This window comes from Trachinotus anak, unplaced genomic scaffold, assembly GCF_046630095.1.
Source record: "Trachinotus anak isolate AG129_WGS33_773 ecotype Australia unplaced genomic scaffold, CSIRO_AGI_Tana_v1 ptg000015l, whole genome shotgun sequence".
Classification (NCBI taxonomy): Eukaryota; Metazoa; Chordata; class Actinopteri; order Carangiformes; family Carangidae; genus Trachinotus; species Trachinotus anak.
In genome coordinates, this window is record NW_027273866.1 from 11,617,165 (window position 1) to 11,638,135 (window position 20,971).

At 40.3% G+C, this 20,971-nt stretch overlaps 1 protein-coding gene across 4 annotated transcripts in view; it reads left to right on the plus strand.

The window, feature by feature from the left end:
* Positions 1-19,052, plus strand: part of gfra4a (GDNF family receptor alpha 4a) — a 266,508-nt gene extending 247,456 nt beyond the window's left edge. For all 4 annotated transcript variants that reach the window (XM_071498094.1, XM_071498096.1, XM_071498095.1 and 1 more), the window contains 2 exons: positions 10,728-10,897; positions 15,258-19,052. In XM_071498094.1, the coding sequence (XP_071354195.1) occupies positions 10,728-10,897; positions 15,258-15,407 (320 nt within the window). In that variant the 3' untranslated portion in view covers positions 15,408-19,052. The remainder of the gene's footprint in view (positions 1-10,727; positions 10,898-15,257) is intronic.
* Positions 19,053-20,971: the final 1,919 nt, after the last annotated feature.

Consider the following 20,971-nt stretch of genomic DNA (forward strand, 5'->3'; position numbering starts at 1 on the left):
AGCAGCTTCCTCTATAATGGACACTAATCTCCATACAACCATACACCATGGGCTGCATATATTAGACTCATGAACAGAGACATTAACCTGCTCCAGTGATTCCTTTTAGCCTTTAGCTGTTACTCTGAGCTTCTTTGTTACTTTGTTTTGATTCAGTGTTGAGATTTCGGGGTCATCTGAGCCGGACGCCCACAGAACTAATTCATCTCCATTTATAGACAGTTGGTCTTACTGTAGACTGATGAATATTGAAACTCTTTGAGATGACTCTGTAACCCTTTCAGCTTTATGCAAATCACATTTTTATGCAGTCAAATTTCTTGACAGTAAGTCTTTGGAGATCCCTTTTTCTGCGAGGCATGGTTCGCATCAGCAGATGCTTCTTATGAATAGCAAACTCAAAATGTTTTTTATAAGTCAAAGTAGCTCTAACACACACCTCCAGTCTGGTTTCATTGATTGGACTCCAGGCTTGATAAGTCTTGACTCCAGTTAGATTGTGTTGATGCCATTTTCCGAGGGGTTCACATACTTTTCAAGCTACACTGTGGATGTTTTAATGATGTTTTCAGTATGGACAACAGCAATACAATTATTTATGTGTTATCAGTCAAAATAGATTGTGTTTGCTCATTAATGTAATAAGATAAAAATCTGACCATTGCCTCTGTATGTTATAAAGGTTCAGCCTGATGTTTTGTCCCCCAGCGACAATAAAAAACAATAATGATAAGGCACTGTGCGGCAAACAGGATGTAAAACTACAGCCTCACAGTATGTAACCGCATAAATTATAAATGAATGGCAGATGTGTATTTGATGTCCTTGTAAAACACAAAACTTACAGTCAAACATATGCGACTGCTGAATCATAGATGCATGGCTTCCAGTGGACATCTGAACCACGACAGAGGCCTCGTTCAGTGAACATCTGGAGTCAAAGAGCAGAGGGAAACACATCTGGTTAAAACACCATTTAACGCAGCTTTTATGTCATAAACCCCCTGGTATGTAGTTTTTATCAGTATTTATCAGGCAAAATGTTTTTGTGAGTACAAATAGACATGGCTAACATTTACCAGCTAGGTGGTTAGCATGAGAAAAAATGACCACCAGCTTTAAGCTTTTAAAAAAGTCCAGTGAAGAAGACATCACAGTGTTGACTGACTGTCAAAAGTTCAGTGCAGAAACTCCACAAGTTTCAACAATCTGGAGGAGAACCACAATAAAAGAGAAGGAAGGATGTACATGAGATGAAGAAATAAGATTCCTGAAGAACAGACAGACATTTATTAGACGCCTGATTTTCTTTTGAAGTGACAAAACTCTCTGTACAGTAAACCACTTATTAATTGTACTCCACAAAGGCATCGCCACTTGAAGTAATGTTATAGGTTTTAATTAGTTAGTCAGTGCTTCAAAGTTGCAGCTGCAGATTCAGAGAGACCACAAAAACATTTTTTTTTGGATAATGAAAGATAAAAACCTGCCATCTTCTTCCAGCTGGCAGGTTATTCTGTGTTTTTTTATTACATAAGTGAATGCTATCTCTGACTATTAATACCTGTGAAAAGGAAATGTCACTTAGCAGCACAGGATGTGTGTTTTTGTCTAAACTGAGAATGACTAATGCTGGAAGTTCTAAAAGTTCAGACTGGGGATTTTTTTCTTAATTTTTTTCTTAATTGGGTTGAATCTGATTGAAAAGTGGAGGATTTCAAGGAGACTTTCAGACAAGTTCCCCAAAGCAACTTGTGTTTATATTCAGGTGCTGAAACTCTCCAGAGGAACTAACCAGAGGAATTATGGGTCTCGTCGGTCTGCAGCAATGAAGGAAGTCAGGTGATGTTGTTATGGCGACAAAGTCCACGCAGGCAGGAGTTGGAGATGGATGGATTAACACAGGACACTGTTGTTAGTTTCCTGTTTCTAACCAACAGTCAGTATTGTTTTTGAGCCTGACCACAGTTATTCCCTAATTATAACCAACTGTTAATGATTGTAAGCATGAAAACAACAATCTCCACTAAGCTGAACCAAGAAGTCATTTTAACACAGACCAGGATCTGTCTCTAAACTGAACTCAGATGTTTTTTGGCCTACGTCTAACCAAAGCATTATCACAAAACTGATTCATTTCCTCAAACTGACCTTTATTGGTTTTAGAAGACACAGAAAATGACGTGGGTCTGCTGATAGGGGTATCAGATCAGAGAAGGTGTTGTTCTAAAGGGCAGTTAGGACTGATGTATTTTATGACTTCTCTTTTGTCACATACACAGTTATTTCACAGTGATCGACCTGTTAGAAGTCTAACTCACTTCTCATCATTTCACCTTAAGGTCTGTACGCTTCACACAAAGCTAACAACCTCTAAAACCCCCTTTGTGATGTCAGAATCAAGGATGCTGCATTCATCAATATTCATAACTTTCATAACAAAACAGACTGTTTAACAGTAGTTCCTTCTTTATGCAGTGATTGGCCTGTTCCGCAAAGCTGTGAACTTTTCCCTCCAGTTCTTTCTTTCTTTCTTCACCTGCTTCTGTAACCTTTTCCTTTCCACAGAGCAGAGACTGTCAGTGTTTTCAGTTATCCTCATTTGTAAAATTCACTAAGTTGAGAATATAAAGATATGTCACAGAGTTGCTGGAGAGACACTGAGGAGGCAGTCTGATGATGAGACTGTGACTTCTCCCACTGCCTTCAAGCATGGCTGCTATTAATCCTTTTACCTGTAGATGTATTTGGACCAAACATCATGTGGCATATTTTTTTCACCAATAACACCCTTTATTGACCCTGCAGAGGAAACGTGCAATGTAGCAGCCCATTGAAAAAATAATATAAAACATGCAAAACATAAATACACTAATATGTAAAGGCTACACAGATTGACAGCCCCTCACTCAGTGAGATGATCACATTTGTTAAGATGCTTCTGTTCTGTCCAATGTTTCAACTGGTTGATGGATGTCTTGTTTTTGAGTGAAACTCCTCATGTGAATCCTGCAGCCAGGACTCAGACTGACTAAGGCAGCTCCTATGTGCTGTTTACTGTAAGCTCCTTAGAGATCCAGAAAAACAAACGTCAGACTGACTGGCCTCATTTCCCTGTGTCTGTGCAAAAAACAAAAAAACACTCCTTTCCTCCTGCCTGAGCAAATGGCTGATGCCAAACAGCACATACGTGATCATAAGGATGAACAAGTTTCTAATGGGAAAGGCAATTCGTGGACCAGTGATGCACGTCGCACACTCATCTTAATTGGAGTTCAGTCTCGTTTGCCAGGCACAGGCAGGCCACACTTCTAGTTTGGGCAGAAAGTGTATGTAATGATTTGGCAAGGAGGGTTTGGATCCGAGCCAATAATTGGGAAAATGAATCCGCTCTGGGAGAGCTCATGAAATGTCTTTCTTTTCCTCATGTTCCTCGTGTTCACAGTGAAGTCTTATTTATTCTGACAAGCGCCAAAAGACTCTCCTGTCCTTCAGTGATGGCTCTGTTTAACAAGTGGACAGCAACATTGTCAATTAAATACATCCTCCTGGTCTCTTTTGGAGCTGACATCTTTTTGTGACTAAATTCAGCATTATTTCGCACACCGGGCCCCTCAGTGCCATGGCTCTGGGGCTGCTTGCTGAGACTGGACTTCAGATGGCCTTTGATGACTTTGTAATTGAGCGTAATTTGGTTTCCTGCCTCCGAACTAATGAGGTGAACAGAGAGGATAGTGGCAGGGAAGAGTACAGTCGTTTGCAGATAGAGGAAGAGGAAAAACTGCTGAAAAAAAATTCCCTCTCTGGAGTGAGCGCACTCAGGTTTTAAAAAACAGCTGTCACCCTGCCTTACCTTCTCATCACAGCAATAATAACCACATCACTATGCAGAACAGCAGCTCTGGACTTCTTCGTTCTCTGAAAGCTCAGTTTATCAGGGAAAAATGAGAGGACAGATGGAGGTGAGGCTCATTTATTTCTGCAATTATTTTAATTTTTTCTGGGAGTAAAATTGGTAGTGTAACAGGAGAAAGTGAGTGTAACCAGCTATATGGCAGGAAGGTAGGGGACAGGAAGGGAGTGTACACAGGATGTGCTCACAGTCAAAGACATGCGAGACGGCGTTGCTTAAATACCCGTGTCCAAACATTTGCAAAGGCACTGTCACATCAGCTTACCACTGAAGATATCAATTGGCACTTCATCTCTTCGTGATGGCGGGTGGCAAGGCAGGGTGGAGTAGCACCCCTCGCTTCTCATCCGTCAGCCTGCCAGGGGGTCGCTGCACGCTTTCTGGCGCTAACTGCACACTCTGAGCACCGTGGCACACTTTCCCACCTGTCCTACCAATGCTAATGACCCACAGCAACATTAGCACACTGGTCCACAGCCTCCACTGCAAGGTGCTGATGCATACATACGCTTGAGCCATGCTCAATCTGTTTTCCTCACTATTGACTCGTTTCTGTGGTGTTGCAACTTTCAGATCCTCTAATTAGCTGCAGAGGCGATGGGTCACCCATCCACCACCTCCATCTCTGTCTATGCTCAGCGTTGCACCAGTGGAGGGAGTCGAGTCAAAGCTCTGCATTGATCGCTGCAGAATTTTGTTTGCAAAGGCAAACTACCTCAGGAGGATGGATCAATTTGTTATCATCCTGTGAGAAATCAGTATTTGTGTGTCACACCCCGATACTCCACAGTAGGCTTTGAAATCCCATCACTAATAACCAATGAGTCGCTTCTGAAATCTGAGGGTTTTTGCTGCCAACAGATGGAATAATGGTCTGATTTTCATGTCTAAGCACCCACATCCATCTTACAGTATAAGCTGGGGATATTAATTGATGAATCTCTCATTCATGTCTTCATTTGAGCATATTTTAATTGAAATGACTTTCATGCAAACGTAATTGCTGCCGAGTAGCCCATTAGCCAAATGAAAATGAATGTGTATAGAATATTAATTCATCATATGATCATAAGTCATTCTGCTTGTGGAAAATCCAAGAACTTGAAGTAATATGTTTCCTTTGGGGTGTATAAAGTCATATAAATCCACCAGTCAATAAATTATACATGGTGCTGAGCGTACATACTGTAACACTCCTCCCAGTCATAGTCTACTTACTCTAAGTGGCCTATTAAAATATTCACCATGATCATTATATCACTTCATTACAGACAACTGACAGATGAAAAATTGAAAGGCTGACTGACGTTTTCAATCCATTCTTAGGAAACTAAGTCAAAGTCCAATGTCATTTTTCTTCTACGTCGTTCTACTCTTCCCTGTAAACATTTGGAAAAGTTTTCGGCCATCCAGAGAATCAGGACTTGTTCACTCCCTGAATCAACTTTCTTACACACTTGTTTGTAGCACTGACAACAAAAGTATAAACATCAACCGCCTCAGTCAGGTAAGGATTCAAAACCCTAACATTGTAAACATCTGTTCATTTAATTGAACTGCAAATGTGAACATCTGCTCTTTTTACACCTGTGAAAGAGGAGGAAAAATCTCTAAAGATTCACATTCCTTCAGTCATCTTTATAAATTTGCAGCTGTTTCAACAACTTAACAACAATGAATGACACCAAGTAAGCTTGTGTAAATACATAAGAAGAACATGTACTGTGAAGACTGGCAGCAAATCAAACCCGTGTCTTAGTGTTTTTTTGTTGTTGTTTTTTTTTTGTGTTGGCTGTTGTTACATATAAAAGTAGTGATACAATGGAAAGAAAAGTTTTTGGCATCTTGGAACAGCAGAACAAGCAACAACACAATGTTAACATACAATTCCTGGCTCTTTAGCTGCTAAATGTGCAGCAGCTAGTCATTATCTTGTGTGTGCTATTTGGTGCTGGGCAGGAGAGCGGGTCCATCAGAGCTTGTTTGCTGAAAATAGCAAAAAATAGCTAAAAACAAGGCTAAAACAAGTTTTCAGTCTAAAAAACAAAACAATGTGCCTAAACCAGTTAGATTCACTATATTTATATTACTAATGGGTCAAATGTCAGAGGGGTCACTGATTGTGTGGACCTCACTGTCACCTGAGCCTAAAGTTTCATCCCTCAGAGCTTAAAGCATTTTTTCATTTTCTAGCCCAAAATTTTATAGTTTTGGTTCATTGTCACTGTACTCTACCTGCTCAGCATTAAACTGCAGACTGAGACCGTCAGGGACTAACTGCTTAAACAGTGGAGCTTTTAGCTGCTGTGGAGCCTGATGTTTATCTCAGGAGTCGGTGGAGATCAAAGGAGGGAGAAAAAAAGAAGGACTATTATCAGGTGTCCTGACACATGACTCCAAATGTCTGTTCATGTTCCCCTACGTCTGCTTAATGTGTAAATAGGTCCGCGTACTGACGAGTCTGCAGAGATAATTTGTCAATGTTATGTTCACGACTTTTTCCGCTGGCCCGCCAAAAATCTGTCATTGTACATTTAAAGAAAGTTAAGTGCCCTGTGGAGTCGGGGATAAACTGCAATGAGTAATGTGATAATTCACCATGAGAGATGCATTTTAAAACTCAGTTGATCCTTTATTTATAATGGCCCTTTTTATAATGAAAATTATTATGAAATCCTATGTTTTTTAATTATCATTGATGTGTTAAAATATAAGCAGATATTGATATTGTAGTACTTTATATTCAGTTGAGTAGTAGTAAGCCATATATTTAGTGTGACAAGTTGTAGCTGTCATGAAAGTTTGATGGAATCAACAAGTTTTCCTCTGAAACCAAGTGAGGTTGCAATATAAATAAATATAATAAATATAAAGAAAAACAACTAAAGCACTTCGAAACTGCCTTGAAGTGCAGTATTTGAGTAAATATACTTGTTTACATTTGACCACTGATGTATGAGTTTATTCATTCTAGCTTGAGGAGCAACAAGCAGCAAAGACATTTTGTTTAAAGAACAACAGTCTCCTTTTATCGCTGACAGAATGAAATACTCTGCATAAACACGAGAGATGAAAGACAGACGTTGGACCCCACCTGCTGTACTGTAGCACTTACATTGACTTAGAGCATCACCACCCACTTTACATCAGCATCCATCAAACATGCAAGAAAAACAACTTTTAACTGTCGTATAATGGTGCAGTCAGAATTCAGGGAAGTGTTTTGAAGTGACAGCTCAGAGATAGGTCACAAAATGCTGTGAGCAGCAGCAGATGACATAACTTTTAATTCTGGTACTTTTGTTGAACATAATTGTTCACTGCTGATGCTGCCTGGCAGATCAAACTCCATTTAACATCACCATTGTTTGGTGAGCGGATGTTATGACTCAGCTGTTGTACTGCTGCGGCCAGCAGAGTGCTCATGTGTTCAGTCATTTGAAGAAATGAGTGGTGATGTCAGCCATATGCAGCGAGCACTGACTCAACTTTATTCTCAGGTGTCACTGATGCGTGCATTTGTTATATCAGGCTATCAATGATGGAGGTAGTGTGCAGTGTCTGTCATCCCCTTTATGTCTGAAGTGGTAACAGAGGGCAACAACAGGAGGAGCAACAACCAATCAGTGAGCTTTCTTGTTCTATCCAATCAGCAACTACCCTCCCACTCTTTCATAACTTTATTCTATAAGTCATAGTAAGTGTATCCTTCATGGAAGAATGTTTACATCAAGTTTTTTTTCTTTAATATTCTTCCCTCCAGTACACTGTTTCATTTCTAACATGTATTTATTAGCACTGAATAACATGATTAATTTTCATTTCTCATTTGTGTTACTGCTGTAGAGAATTTTGAGCAGGTATTATTGGGTTGAGTGCGTCGGTGCTCCACTGGCCGTGACGAAGTAAAGAGAGAATCCTGCCTGTCTGAGAGGGTCTGAATGTGTGTGTCCTTGGTTATTTTACTGAGTGAATGAGAGCACTGGAAAATATCAGAGTCCTACAGCGTAATTCATATAATTTTGACCTTACTTTGAAATCAATAATTGTGCATAAAATGAAACATTGAGCAGAAACTTTCATCCAGATTAAATTAAAAAAAAAATATCGAGGACTACAGTAAATCTATCAACTACCAGAATGATTCCTTTAAACACTCCTGTTTAAAGGAATAGACAGTCCTGTTAACTAAATCTAATCAACCGGTCAATAAAGTTGATTGAATGTTACAGTGGAATACCTCATTCTCTTAGAGAAATATGTTAGTATGTGTTTGTGTCATGGAAGAAAACAAAGAGCCTCATTGTAGAATACTATTCCAGTGCAGGTGATTTCAACACAACATACTGTAAATTTAAGCCCAAATAACAAGAAGAAGTAAATGAGGTTTGGTGTAAATGTGGTTAAATAACATTTTCTCTCAATAATTTCAACTCACACACACACACACACACACAGTGCTGACCATTATTTAACAAAATACTTTGTAATTCCCTAAACTACACAAAACAGTGACTCAGTTACCACAGGCTCAACTGTATTTAGTGTGTGGGACAGTCCAGGAGGAAGAGTTAGGGTGGTGGCTGTGCTCTGCTTAATTGGAGGAGGGAACATTAATTAGACATGTATTTGTCAAACTAACCAGTTAGTGCTCATCTTTTAAGCCTTCTCTCTTGTTAAACCAAAACATATTGTTTGAGAACTTTTCTGTTAAAGCATAAATCTCCCTCACTTTGCTTGTCCAGGTCTGTTTACAGCTGTTGAAAGAGCCAGTTGCTGCCCCTCGTGGTCAGTGGAGATGTGAAGTGGGAGGAGGCTCTGAATTGGTTTTTTTGGGGGGGTTTTTTACCATTTCAATGTTTTATTTAAACAATATTCTAAAAATTACTTTACATAGAAATGCAGGGCTCTCCTGGATAATGTAACAGTCACATTTCATCTGTTATTTCGGCATGGTTGAGGGCTCTCTATCCTACAGTTCCCATTATCCTCAGCCTGCGTTGCCATGGAGAAGAAGGCCCACAGAGGGGCCAATCAGAGCGGTAGCAAATTCAGAACCAGACATTTCCTAATGTGTTTGCAGATTGTTTTAACTGATGATTCAACCAGGAGAGTTTCATGCTGATCCAAGCAACAACTGTGAGTCACATAACGTTGTTTATGGGAAAAATTAACGGGACTTTTACATCTGCACCCAGAAATATCTCCTCCCACTTCACAACTCTGCAGGGGGAAAAACACCCACTGTTTAACACCCTCCAGCCACAGGGGCTTGTACCAAGCCCATCACAGTTTGATATACCAGAATTAAGCCAAGACGATGCTGCGCTCGAAAACTTAGTTGGACAAGCAGCAAAAAGATTAGATTTAAACTTTATTAGGAACCAAACACAGAGAGTCCCCTCTCCCTCTGTCTTACACTCTGTCAGTTTCTCATATACTGCTCCTCTTCAGCATTATCCCTTTCCTCACAGGCACTATTATTTTTTCTCATCTATAATACTTTTCTTTTCACATAGATTGTGATTTGTTTCTTAGACACACTGTCAGTCTCATTCACACCATAACTCTCTAACAATTTATTCTCTCATTCACACCACTCTGCTGTCTCACTATACCTAGGTATTAATGGCATATTTGAGATTACAATGGTGTGTGTGTATAATTTATAGCCTGAAGAAACTCCTATGTTGCTACATATTTTTTTGACAACTGACAACAACAATATAACATTTACATAGAATTCCCTACAGCTTATACAGTATGTGCAGAATAGTAAATGGAGGCTGAGGTTAAAAACCATCAGGAAGGTCAGACATGAGTTAAACTGACTCAGTATCTTGGAAAATTTTTATCTCTGTCTTTTAATGCTACCCCACAGCTATTTAGGCAAGCTGTTCAGCTAGCCTGCTGACCAGGACTGGATTAAAGAAAAACTCAATGCAGTTTATTATTCATTATTGTTAATTATTTTATATCACGGCCAGTGTTCTCCTTTTGCTATTCAAAGTGGACTGGCTCTCCATCTGACTTGCAGCAGCTCTCGCCTCTGAGATTTCTGTAATTAAAACCAAAGCTACAGTCTGCCACTGTTCTATTTGACCAAAATGAATTGAATTTAGATTTGATACAAAGAAAAGTGAGTTCCCGCTCACAGAACTACCCCCTCTCTCTTGTTTAATGGCAGACAGCAGTGCTGCTGATTGCCGTATTTTTTGCCAATATATTTAAGCATATTCCCCAGTCATATGAGTGACATGTGTTACACATTTTTAGGCAGTTTCTCACACCGCTGGCCCAGACAGACATCAGGATGTGTAAATCTGAGAAATCAGAACTTCCATTATCTAGAAATCTGCTCTCTGTGGAGGCAGCACGCACTCATTTTTTTTAACAACTGATGGATCATTTCCCTTGTGTGGAAAAGTATGCATACTTGAATTTTTTTATTTAGTAAATAATAAATCCTGCCTGTATCAGTAGCACTCAGTGGTTGTGGCTGAGTCAGGTGTATTCTTACTGAAAAATGTTGCCAAATGCAGTTTGAAATGAATGTTTCAGACTGAAGAGAAAACAGACACCCAGCCGCCTGATGACCCTCTCTAATGACACACCATGGCCACATCCTAATAACAGTCCCCCAGTACATAATTATAAAGCGACCAATCACATTATAAAGAGTCAGGCATGGAAAAAAGGCAAAAGGGAATTAGCGGTGATGGCTGATGTGAAAATGGCCACAGCAGCTTTGTGATCTCTTCAGCTGTCAGTCATGTCTCTGCTCAGCAACGTCTCTGCTGCTCTCCTGTTCTAGAAAATGCCATCCTGGCCTTCGGGAACGGATCAGATGTGAAGACGGGTGCCAGCCAGCCTGGGATGCCCAGTCCAGCAATGGACAACCAGAGCCCGTTCTTGGCAACCACCGCCCCAGGCGTCTCCATGGAAACAGAGCAGAACATTCTGAGAGCACAGATACCTACTCAGGTGAGACAAGATAGAAAGAGCGAAAATGTGATGCACAACTATTTCCAAACAGAGAGACACTAACGGAGGCGGCCTCACTCAGAAGTGGGTCACATGGCTGCAGATAACTTGGGGTGTTTGTTTTATCTCACTGTGAGTGGCAGTCGGGTGGGATTTAAAGAATCTGCATAATTCAGACATTGTCAGGTACAAAGTCAGTCACTCTGAAGTTGAGATAAAGAGAACTGAAACTGTATTTGCTTCCAAAATACATTTTAGAGTGTTCAGGTTCTTAAATATAAATAATGTAAATTACATTTACTTTGTCCAAAGCAAGAATAAGTGACTTAATGCTCAATTTCTATGACATCTACTTTTTGCAAAGGATGCTGTGCTTCATCTTTGCTGCTGACAGGCGTGTGAATTAGTTACACGCATCAGTACAAAAGTATAATGATCCATAAGTTTCCTAAACTTCAATTCCCTCTGCTAGAGTTCGACCAACATGGGACATTTGAGGCCCATGTTTATATTAAATAAAAACCAAATCCTCAATAAAAAGTGTAGTTTGGCAGTGATACCTAATATTTGGTTATGAAAAAGTAGAGATGAATATATGTACTGAGGCAAGATATGAAACAGCACCTGATCAGAAAAACAAGACAGTAACTTTTCACTGGTCAGTTTCACTAAAAAAATGAGTCTAAATAAGATTAAAACGTTTTGTAGTTTCTATTTGTTCATGTGCACAGTTACAGTACAAACTGTGACTAGTGTAGACTCATCTATTGAGTGTTTATCGTGTAGGGATGTTTGAATGAACGAATGACGCTTTAAGATTGGATGTAACTTTATTGATCCCAGTGGGGTCATTAAGTCTGTCCAGCAGTAAAAGGATTCCACACAAAAGAGACAAATGAAAAATAATGTAAACATGTTATATAAACTTAATCTAATGCTAATTTAAACACATTAGTTTGACTGCAGGGGAACATGCAGAACGAGTATGGATCACAAAGCTACAGATGACATAGTTGTTATTTGCACCGTGATTACAAATGCAAACACAGACCTCGTAAAGTAATAATGCAGCATATTGTTACATGCATCTAAAAGTAAAGTAAAGTGGAATCATGGTGGAAGTTTCTGTAGTTAGTGACGTCACCAAATGATCAGCAAACACCAGTCCTGGAGTCATGTCCGAGGTCTTTGAGTGTTTGTCACACATCTGTCAGTGCGCACATATAAAACCACCATCACATATTCATAACAGCTTCATCAACAGTATAAACAGGTTCTGTAAACATCATCAATGTGGCCTATACAATGAAGAAGTAAAGCAAACAACAGTTGAACATAAATTTTAATGTTGACAGCAGTTCTGCATTACACACAGTATTTCACATTTTAATAATGAGGAGGAATTTATAAATAATATACTTTGCTTCAGGCTGAGGAAATTCATTCCATACATTTGGTTCCTAATGGGAACTCTAACCCATAAATGCTGTAGATAACATCACTGACAATCTGCAAATAGATAGAAACAAACTTCCCAAGCTTAATGTATAACTAGGCCACTTGACTTATTTCCAGAGAGAAAGCAAAGAAAAAGCAAAGGAAAAAAAAAAGCAAGAAGCCCAAATTACATGTTCTCGCCTTAAGTCCTCTGAACGCCTCAGCCTACGCGTGATTGTTCCAACAGTCTGAATCATCCTGCGACTGTGTTTGACTTAATGTTATGGCACAGAGATAAGGTAAACAGAAAAGTGACACTCTGTTAAACATGGACATTAAGTCACCTGACAGCCGAGTATCAACTCAGGATCAAATAAAGTGTCACACAGGAGATTCCAGTCAAGAGTTAATTAAACCAGTAAATGAGCTCTGGACAGCTGCCTCTGGGTCATATCATCAGACTCCAACCAACATGCTGTCACATTTAAATAACTGTGTCTGATAAATCAACAGAAATTAAAGTGACACTGGAGCTGTGGTTGTGCATTTTAATCAGCTCTGACGAGTCCACAGTAGCAAGTATGTGAGGAGGGAAGACAGGCTAACTTATTTAGCAACATTAAAGTGAAAGTTTGAGTTATTTGACTTGGAGTTGTGTGGGGAAATTACCTGTAGTCAGTGTATTACCTACAGCAAATTCATATTAGTGCGCTCCCAACGTAGAGAAGCAGCCGGGAGCACCGGCACAGAAGCTGAGTGATGTGCTGCTGTGGACGGGGCTGTCCACAAAAAACAAGTTTTAGCCACTTTAAAAAGCCCCACAGAAAAAGCTAATGTGCTAATTTTTTAAGTGGCTAAAACACATTTTTGCAGCTGGCTCCGTCCACCGCAGCACTGTCTGCCTCAAGCAGTTGGGTTGAGGGTAACAATAATAATCATAAAAAAGGACCAATAAAAATAATAAGACTGATAATAGTGATTGTAGCAGCTGGTGTTGAGCAGGATCAAGGGGATATTAGGTGTTTTGCGATCACAGATCCAGACTGTGCAGCTCCAGAGGCAGAAATACCTGCAGACAGTGAGTGCAGGAGAGAGAGAAGAAGCCGAGTTAATTAATGGGATATGAAGACAGTTATCTGCTGACATGCAGGAGCACCGCTCAAATCTTCACTGGAAAAGTTTGAGGATTAAAATGTGTTACAAATGTAAATGAGATGCTAATTACCAAGTTTAAAATCAAATTAATATCTTAGTTATATATGTATATGTTATATATGTATATATATATATATATATATATACTTTTTTTTTCCTATTATCAAGGCAAAGTTCATACAAATATAGATATATATAGACTTTCCTTTGTGCATACAAATGAAGGTCAATGAGCTCATCAAATATAAAAACAAACATGATACTAAGCTCCTACATATAAAAAAAATGTACCAGCATTATAGAAAGTAGGTCCACATCACTATAAGATTCTCTTTAGACATTAGATAATCAGTCCCATGTTACACAGCCCAGTCTAAAAAAAGAAAAGGCCCACTATTCTGCAAAATCCTACATAAACAAGACAGAGCTAAATATGTTTTCAGCATCAAGTCTGTTTTTATACGTGAAGAGCTCATTGATGTAAAGTGTTTCTGACGCTCTGATTGGTGGGTTTCTCCCAGATGTGAGTCTAAAGCCTTTGTATGTATGGTGTCATTTCTGTCTGAACTTTACCTGATGAAGGTCTGAGGACTGAAATGGTGTAAAGTTTTTATATTTACACATTTAAATTTAAATTGTTTGTCATGATTAATTTCAAATAGCTATTTTACAGCATCACTTTTGTCACTTCAATCCTCAGCTTCCTTTTTTTAACATTTAATTACAGTCTCATTATCCTTTTGTAGCAGGGTAAATTAATTCTATTCATTTAATTATACGTCTGCTAAGATCATCTCCCATAATCCACTAGAAACCTGGAAAGTACATTTTTAAAGTTTTCAACATCTTTTTATGCATGTTGTTGAGCGAAGTTTTCTCCTCAGGCGTTCATCAGGTAAAATTCACATCTGGTGTTAACATCTGTGTCAGGTGATCTGATCACAAGTGGACAGCTCACACAGTTCAGGTGTGAACGCACTCAAGACACATTGGGGATACATTTGAGATCTGATCATTCAGACCACATTGGAGCGGCCACACTGAAGGACCGCCTCATCTACTGACGTCCTCTGCCACGGTCTGATTCGTCTTTAATGGCTAAAACCTTATTTCACTGTAGAGCTGTGAGCAGAGCATTTATTCACTCAACCCCTCCTTGCCCTGCTCTCGCTCTCTCTCTCTCTCTCTCTCTCTCTCTCTCTCTCTCTCTCTCTCTCTCTCTCTGACACACACAACGGACCTGTCAGATTGGCTGAAAACAGCAACGCCTACGCAGTTATTTGCTTATAGAGCAGAAGGTGAGATCCAATCACAGGTGATCACTCCAGACTCATGATTAGAGCTCTCCACTTGTGATCGGATCACTGAAGACACACCTTAATGTCAGGTCTGAACGGAGCCACAGACACCAGATAAGCAGAGGGACAAAGAAAACAAAAAGAAATGGGAAAGAGAGCCGTGGATTTCTGATGGGTTAAAGACGCTGTGGTATGAAGGATGGAGAGAAAAGAAAGGAATAATCTCAAGATAGAGCTGGACTGATTGAAGAGTTTATTCCTAAAATATGTTTGCTGCAAAAAAACAAAACAAAAAAAACACTCTCACTGTGAAATTGCGTCTGGCTGATAAGTGGCAACGTCCTCACCTTCCTTGTCTTAAGTTTTCAGCTGTGGATGTGGAAAATTTGGCCATTACACCCACAGACCAAATCAGAAAATGTCGAATCCAGAGGCAGATAGCTAACGACAACACGTCTGTTTTGTTTTAGGTCAACGAGAACGACAGATTGTGGGACGATGAGGGAGACTCCACTCTTCCGTCTCCGGGCCTGTCGGACCGCGGGGCCGAGCCCGTCCGCCCGTCCCTGCTCCTAGGCCTCGGCTGGCTGCTGCCCGCCCTGCTGCTGCTCTCCGACTAATGAGGGGCCTCGCTCACCTGGCCTCCGCGGACAAAACTCCAGACCCGGGGGGGGAGGGTGGGGGTGAGAGAGAGAAGAGCCATTTCTATGTGTCAAATGACGGTGGGGGAAAGGGTCGACTCTGTCCTGCCCTGCCCCCCCCTCTCCCTCTCTGTCACAAAAATCACACTTTATCTCTTTTTGTGAATCATGACTCAGAGCAGATGTGTCGTGCTGTGCAGCCCACGCCCTGGAGAAGACTGAATGGGAGAGGGTGCCTCCACCACCACAGGGGGGGAGGGGAGAGGGGGGGGGGGGGGACCAGGAAGTACACACCTCATTTCTCGCTTCACGCCTGTCCAAACACAAACTGTTATAAACGACACACACGCAGACTTTGCTCCAAAAATAAGGTTCAAGCTACAGTGAGAAGGGCCGCTGGGTTCAGAAGGTGTACAGTGAAGAGACACTGAGGATGCAGTGCAGGAAATCTATAAAAAAAAAAAATTATATATATATATATAAAAAAAAAGATTTTTTTGTCCTTGAACATTCCTCGATGTAAAAGAAAAATATTAAACGTTAAGACTTTTCTCTCAGATGAGCTGTGATGAAATGTTACATGAGATTTAAGGTGGATGTGTGTATGTCCGTCCACTCTCTGCTCATTCAGCTTTGCGCTTTATTTCAATGCCACATTTAAAAAAAATTTAATTAGACATTATTTTATGCCCAAAATGTCAGATGGAAGCACGTTACTACTGCGTCAAATCACAATGAAATTCTGACTGTTTGTCGTCGTGTTTTAAACTGCAGGTACGAAGAGTTCATTTCCAAATCAAAATTGTTATAATTGAGATTCAACTTTCAGAAGAGATCTCCCAAAGTCTGTAAATGTGTTTTATTTTGTCAAACAAGGACCTACATTACTTATTAGCCTTTAGCGTATTGTAATTTGTTTTCATTTTAATGCTATAAATCATTTCAGCTGAGTAGATGTCACTTTTGCAAATGGCAGATACCTCACTTTGGAAGGGGACTCTTCATATGTTCATTCATCAAGCTTTAAGTGTGAAGCCCTGACAAACGTTTGGGTCTGTTCCTCATCAGAAATGTTAAAAAAATATATATATATATCATTTGGTTTTGGTGAAGCAACACGAGATGGACACAAGTGTCGATTTTTTAAATGTATGTGGACTTTGCCGCAGAGAAAACAGATATTTATCCACAAGTTTGTGACCAATCGTGTGTTTGGAGGAGGAAGGTGGTGGCCCACCTGCTGGGACTCTTCCCCTCTACACGGCACGTCGAAGGATTTACTACATGTACTGTAAAAGCACAGCTCTGCTTTGTGGAGCGGACATGTCTATACAAAGTGTTGAAAGGGTTAAATGTATAGTGAGACACTGAGGTTTGGAGCAGAAGCTCTTTACAGGAATGTGTCATCTTCATACTGCCACTGAGTATTAACATTCAGTTCTCACTTGTTTTACAGCATCGTTAAATGACGCAACTGAAGCAGACCTGATGGACATGACTCCTTCTAGTTGATGTTGGACCTAACAAAGCCAACACACTATAAGCTCATTATGTTGTCATGACAGCACAAGAGTTGTTGGACTGAAAAAACCTGTTCATGCTTCTTCAGTGACGCCCATGTAGATTTGACATTAACGTTTGAAGGCTCTATAATGTTACTCATACAACAGGAACAGCTGTGTTAAAGGGCCGTCTCACTTCACAGTATTTTCTCACTTTCCTCTGATGATGTGTAAACATGCAGATAGTTTGGTTGTACTCGCCCAGGTTTTGAGATACCGCTCTCTGAGGTCGCTGTCGCCGTCCAATTACAAAGAAGATGAATATAAATCTTATTTGTACCGCTCACAACATTAAAAGCATTTTTTCTTTTGGACCATATTCTCACAGTTTAACTCTGACATGCTGAGGCTGGTGTTTCTTTCACAGAATCACGGGGTCAATTACAAACAAAGCCTGATTTTCTGTACAACCCAAGTGTCCATCTAACTCCCAGATACTGTTTTCCTACAGTTTCCTGGTGCAACACACAGAACATGTAATTAAGTGCAGTATTAACTTGGTTTTTCGGCCGACTCTCTGTGGTTTTGTCCTTTAGACTTTTGACCCAGGGTTAATATGAAAATATTGATTAGCGCAGCTTTAATACAGCACATATGGTATATCGTATTGTATAAAATAATGTTCTGCTACAGCAAACCAAGACTGCAGATTCTAATAACCTCAGAAGAGTTGGCACTGGTTACAGTAAGAGAACATTATGGGACTTTAACAGTAATATTTGTATTAAAGCAGGTGGCCACTACCAACATTAGGCAGTGATATATTTGATATTTAGTTGAATATTTGGTTGAATGTAGGTTGTGAGGTCATGTGACCAAAATTCAATGTCAGGACGATGTATAATGTCAGCATCAACTGCACGTAGAGTACTGACGTTAGTTGATTTGTTAAGCAACCAAAATCCAACGTGTTCCAACATCTAATGACGCCGTGTTGACACAGAATATGTATGGAACATCATCTGCCATCAAATATCAATGCTGACATCCTAGTTATGAGCTACGGTGGCCAGAACCCAATGTCACTTAACCAAGGCTTGGTCCAGTGTCAGCTGGGTAACTGTAGGTTTAAATGCAAGGAATCAATTGGTGACAAACCTGTCTGGAAAGAGAGACGAGCCCACACTGAGGCCTGTGGGTTCACCAGAGTAACTGGGACTTTGCTCATAGAAAAGTTAAAGAGGCCGATATCTCCAAGCTTGGGCACAAAATCAAATCTCTCTGCATGGTTAGAAAAAGAGCCACAAGATGTAAGTGAGAAGATGTTTTTAAGATTTCAGTGAACTAAACCTTTAAACTAATGGGACAGTCAGCAAAACGGCAGTTATGTGGTTCCCCGGTGATCAGAGTGTCTGAGTGATACCTCTGGTTTTCACAAAGCCTCCGTCTCTTATCGTGATGTGTCACCAGCCCAGCTCTGTTGCCCAATTTGATTTGTCCTGTGATTTATCAGTCAGCGGGTGTTGCACCGCGTCCTCTGGCGCCGTGAGGTGACTGCCCAACCTGCCCGTCTGCACCGACAGCGGCCCAGATGTGACGTGTCACTTCCTGCAAATAAAGACGACACTGTAAATGGAGGTGAATTCTGACCAGTTTTCTTGTGCAGAGGGGAGGTACTTTTTTTCACCTGTCTAGAAGTTTTTGGTCTCCTGACAAGATGTGTCTCTTGACCCTTGACCCCCATCCAGACTAACTCATCTCATTTCAGCATCACCTCTCTGCATTTCAGGGGACGTACACACATTTTCTTTCCTCCCTCTAGTAGCGCCCCTGGCATTAAGTTTAAAATCAATTTTTCACCACACATGGGCCGTGATTTGTAAAGATGTTATAGTATAGTGTATATACTACACAGTGTATACGGTAAATATGATGTCTCTTCCATTCATACATTAGGTCATAATAAAAAGGATTTTGTCCCAAGTTTTGCTTTTGATATGTCAGACAGAGAAAATCACTGAGAAGCTGATTCTGACTTCAAAACTTTACAAAGCACAACTTTGAGCACAAACCTGTGCAACAGAAACTTTAATAAATGAGACCCCTGGTGTAAACAAACCAAGAGGAAATTTGTGTTTCTTCTAGCCTGCTGTATACCTTAAGGCTATGAGGCTGCTGAGGTGAAGCACACAGCAGCTGGAAAACATGGCTAAAAGTGGAAGACAGTAACATTTGTAATCCGCAAAAATTATCCAAAAAAATCCCTGCGTCATTGTCTCATCCACTTTGCTTGTTTTGGAAAAAAAAAGAGGCTCAAGCTTTCATCCATTTACAAAGTGAGACTCCAGCTGCCTGTGTGCCACCTGTGCTTTGCATATGGCGGCTGTAATTGGTGCCAGTCTCCATGTTTTGGGTCATCAGCTATGTGGGACAGACCTCCTGCTGTCCCACATACTGTAGCTGTTGTAGCTGCTGCTGCTGCTGCAGGCTGATAAAAGGCTAAAAGTCTGACCACCAACAGGAACGTGAGTTAAGTATGAGGTCTGAAACTAACCAGTGGTGCCGGGTTTTCATCTGTAACAGGGTTTCTTAACCCCCCCTGACAGGTCCCCAGAAGTTCCCAAACTCTTCTCTCCATCAATTAAAGATTCATCAAGTCTCAACAGCACAGAGGCAGCTCCAAATGAACCATATAAATAGTAAAGAGAAACATTTTTAAACTTTATTTTCTAAGAAGTCCAAGTCCAATTCTCAGCAGACCTCTTGTGTCTCTTAATTAACAGTCTCATGGTAGACACCAGCTAAATTTAAAAGTTATGAATTTATAACTTCATTTGTTCATGTTTCTGTGCTGTTAAAGGCTTGATTACATCATAATGTGTATGAATATTTTGGTCAATAGGGAAACAAATTTTTATTTTTCCCTCTAGTATGAATTCATGGTTCGACCTTTAAAACTAACTAGATGGCATGAAGAGAAACAAGTGTTTTCAATACTTTGCAACGTATAAAACCGACATGAAATACGTTGAGTGAAACTCAACCCACGGGGTCATATTTCTGCCGTGGCCACTGGGGCCTCTTCTACTACATTAATTTCAAGGTAAATATATCATTACACATACAGACATGAGCTTGACTGATGTGAGCAGCTTGGAGCGGGCCTCAGCACAGCACACAATGATCTATGACTGCATAGATGTTTGTGTTATGTTAGCTCACCTCGTTATTATGCATTTCTGTTGTTTTTGGCCTTCAGCATTCTCTGTGCTGTTTAGAAGACATGGGGTGAAGTCAGCTGTGGAAGAGCAAGCAGCTACATCCTCTGTGAGGTTCAGGGAGCAAGAGCTGGCTGTGTAACTGACCATCATCATGTAAAAGAAAAGACAAGGAATTCGTTTTTTCTGCTGAGTTTTCTTAGCAGGAAGAAAAACAGTCTGAAGAGATGATGAGGCAACAAACACTCAGTGCAGGTTTGGCTGCACAAGCTGATAAGGTGATACTATCAAAACAATTCTGCTCTGGAGCAGGACCAGTATCAGTGAGGTACTGGCCAAAAACACTGGATCAGGAATAAAATAACAGTACATTACAAAATCCTGGCAAATATACCATGAAATTTGATTTAAGTACACAACACTTGCCACATGTCACATGATAACAACAGGTGACACACTTGCACACAAGTGGGAGCAGCTGGCGTGATTATCATAACAGCACTGTGGAGCCCATTTACACTGAAGGAAAAAGGCAGAAAGCGAGTGGAAGCCAGTGTTTCTGGGGGTGAAACAGCACTGAAACGTCGTCAACAAGGAGCAGGAAGTTGGAAACTATGCTGGATAGTGAGGAACTTCCTCCAGCGAGCAACACAGCACGGCTGAAAATCATAAAATTTATTGACCCATTATTTCTATGGTTCAAAAATGGTACTCTGATTTTAATCGAACATCGTAAGTGTCATTACTACTGACATTTTCTCTGAGAAATTGCTGCCTCATGTCTGCACAAGTGAATTCCTTTCAAAATATGTGGAAACCACTG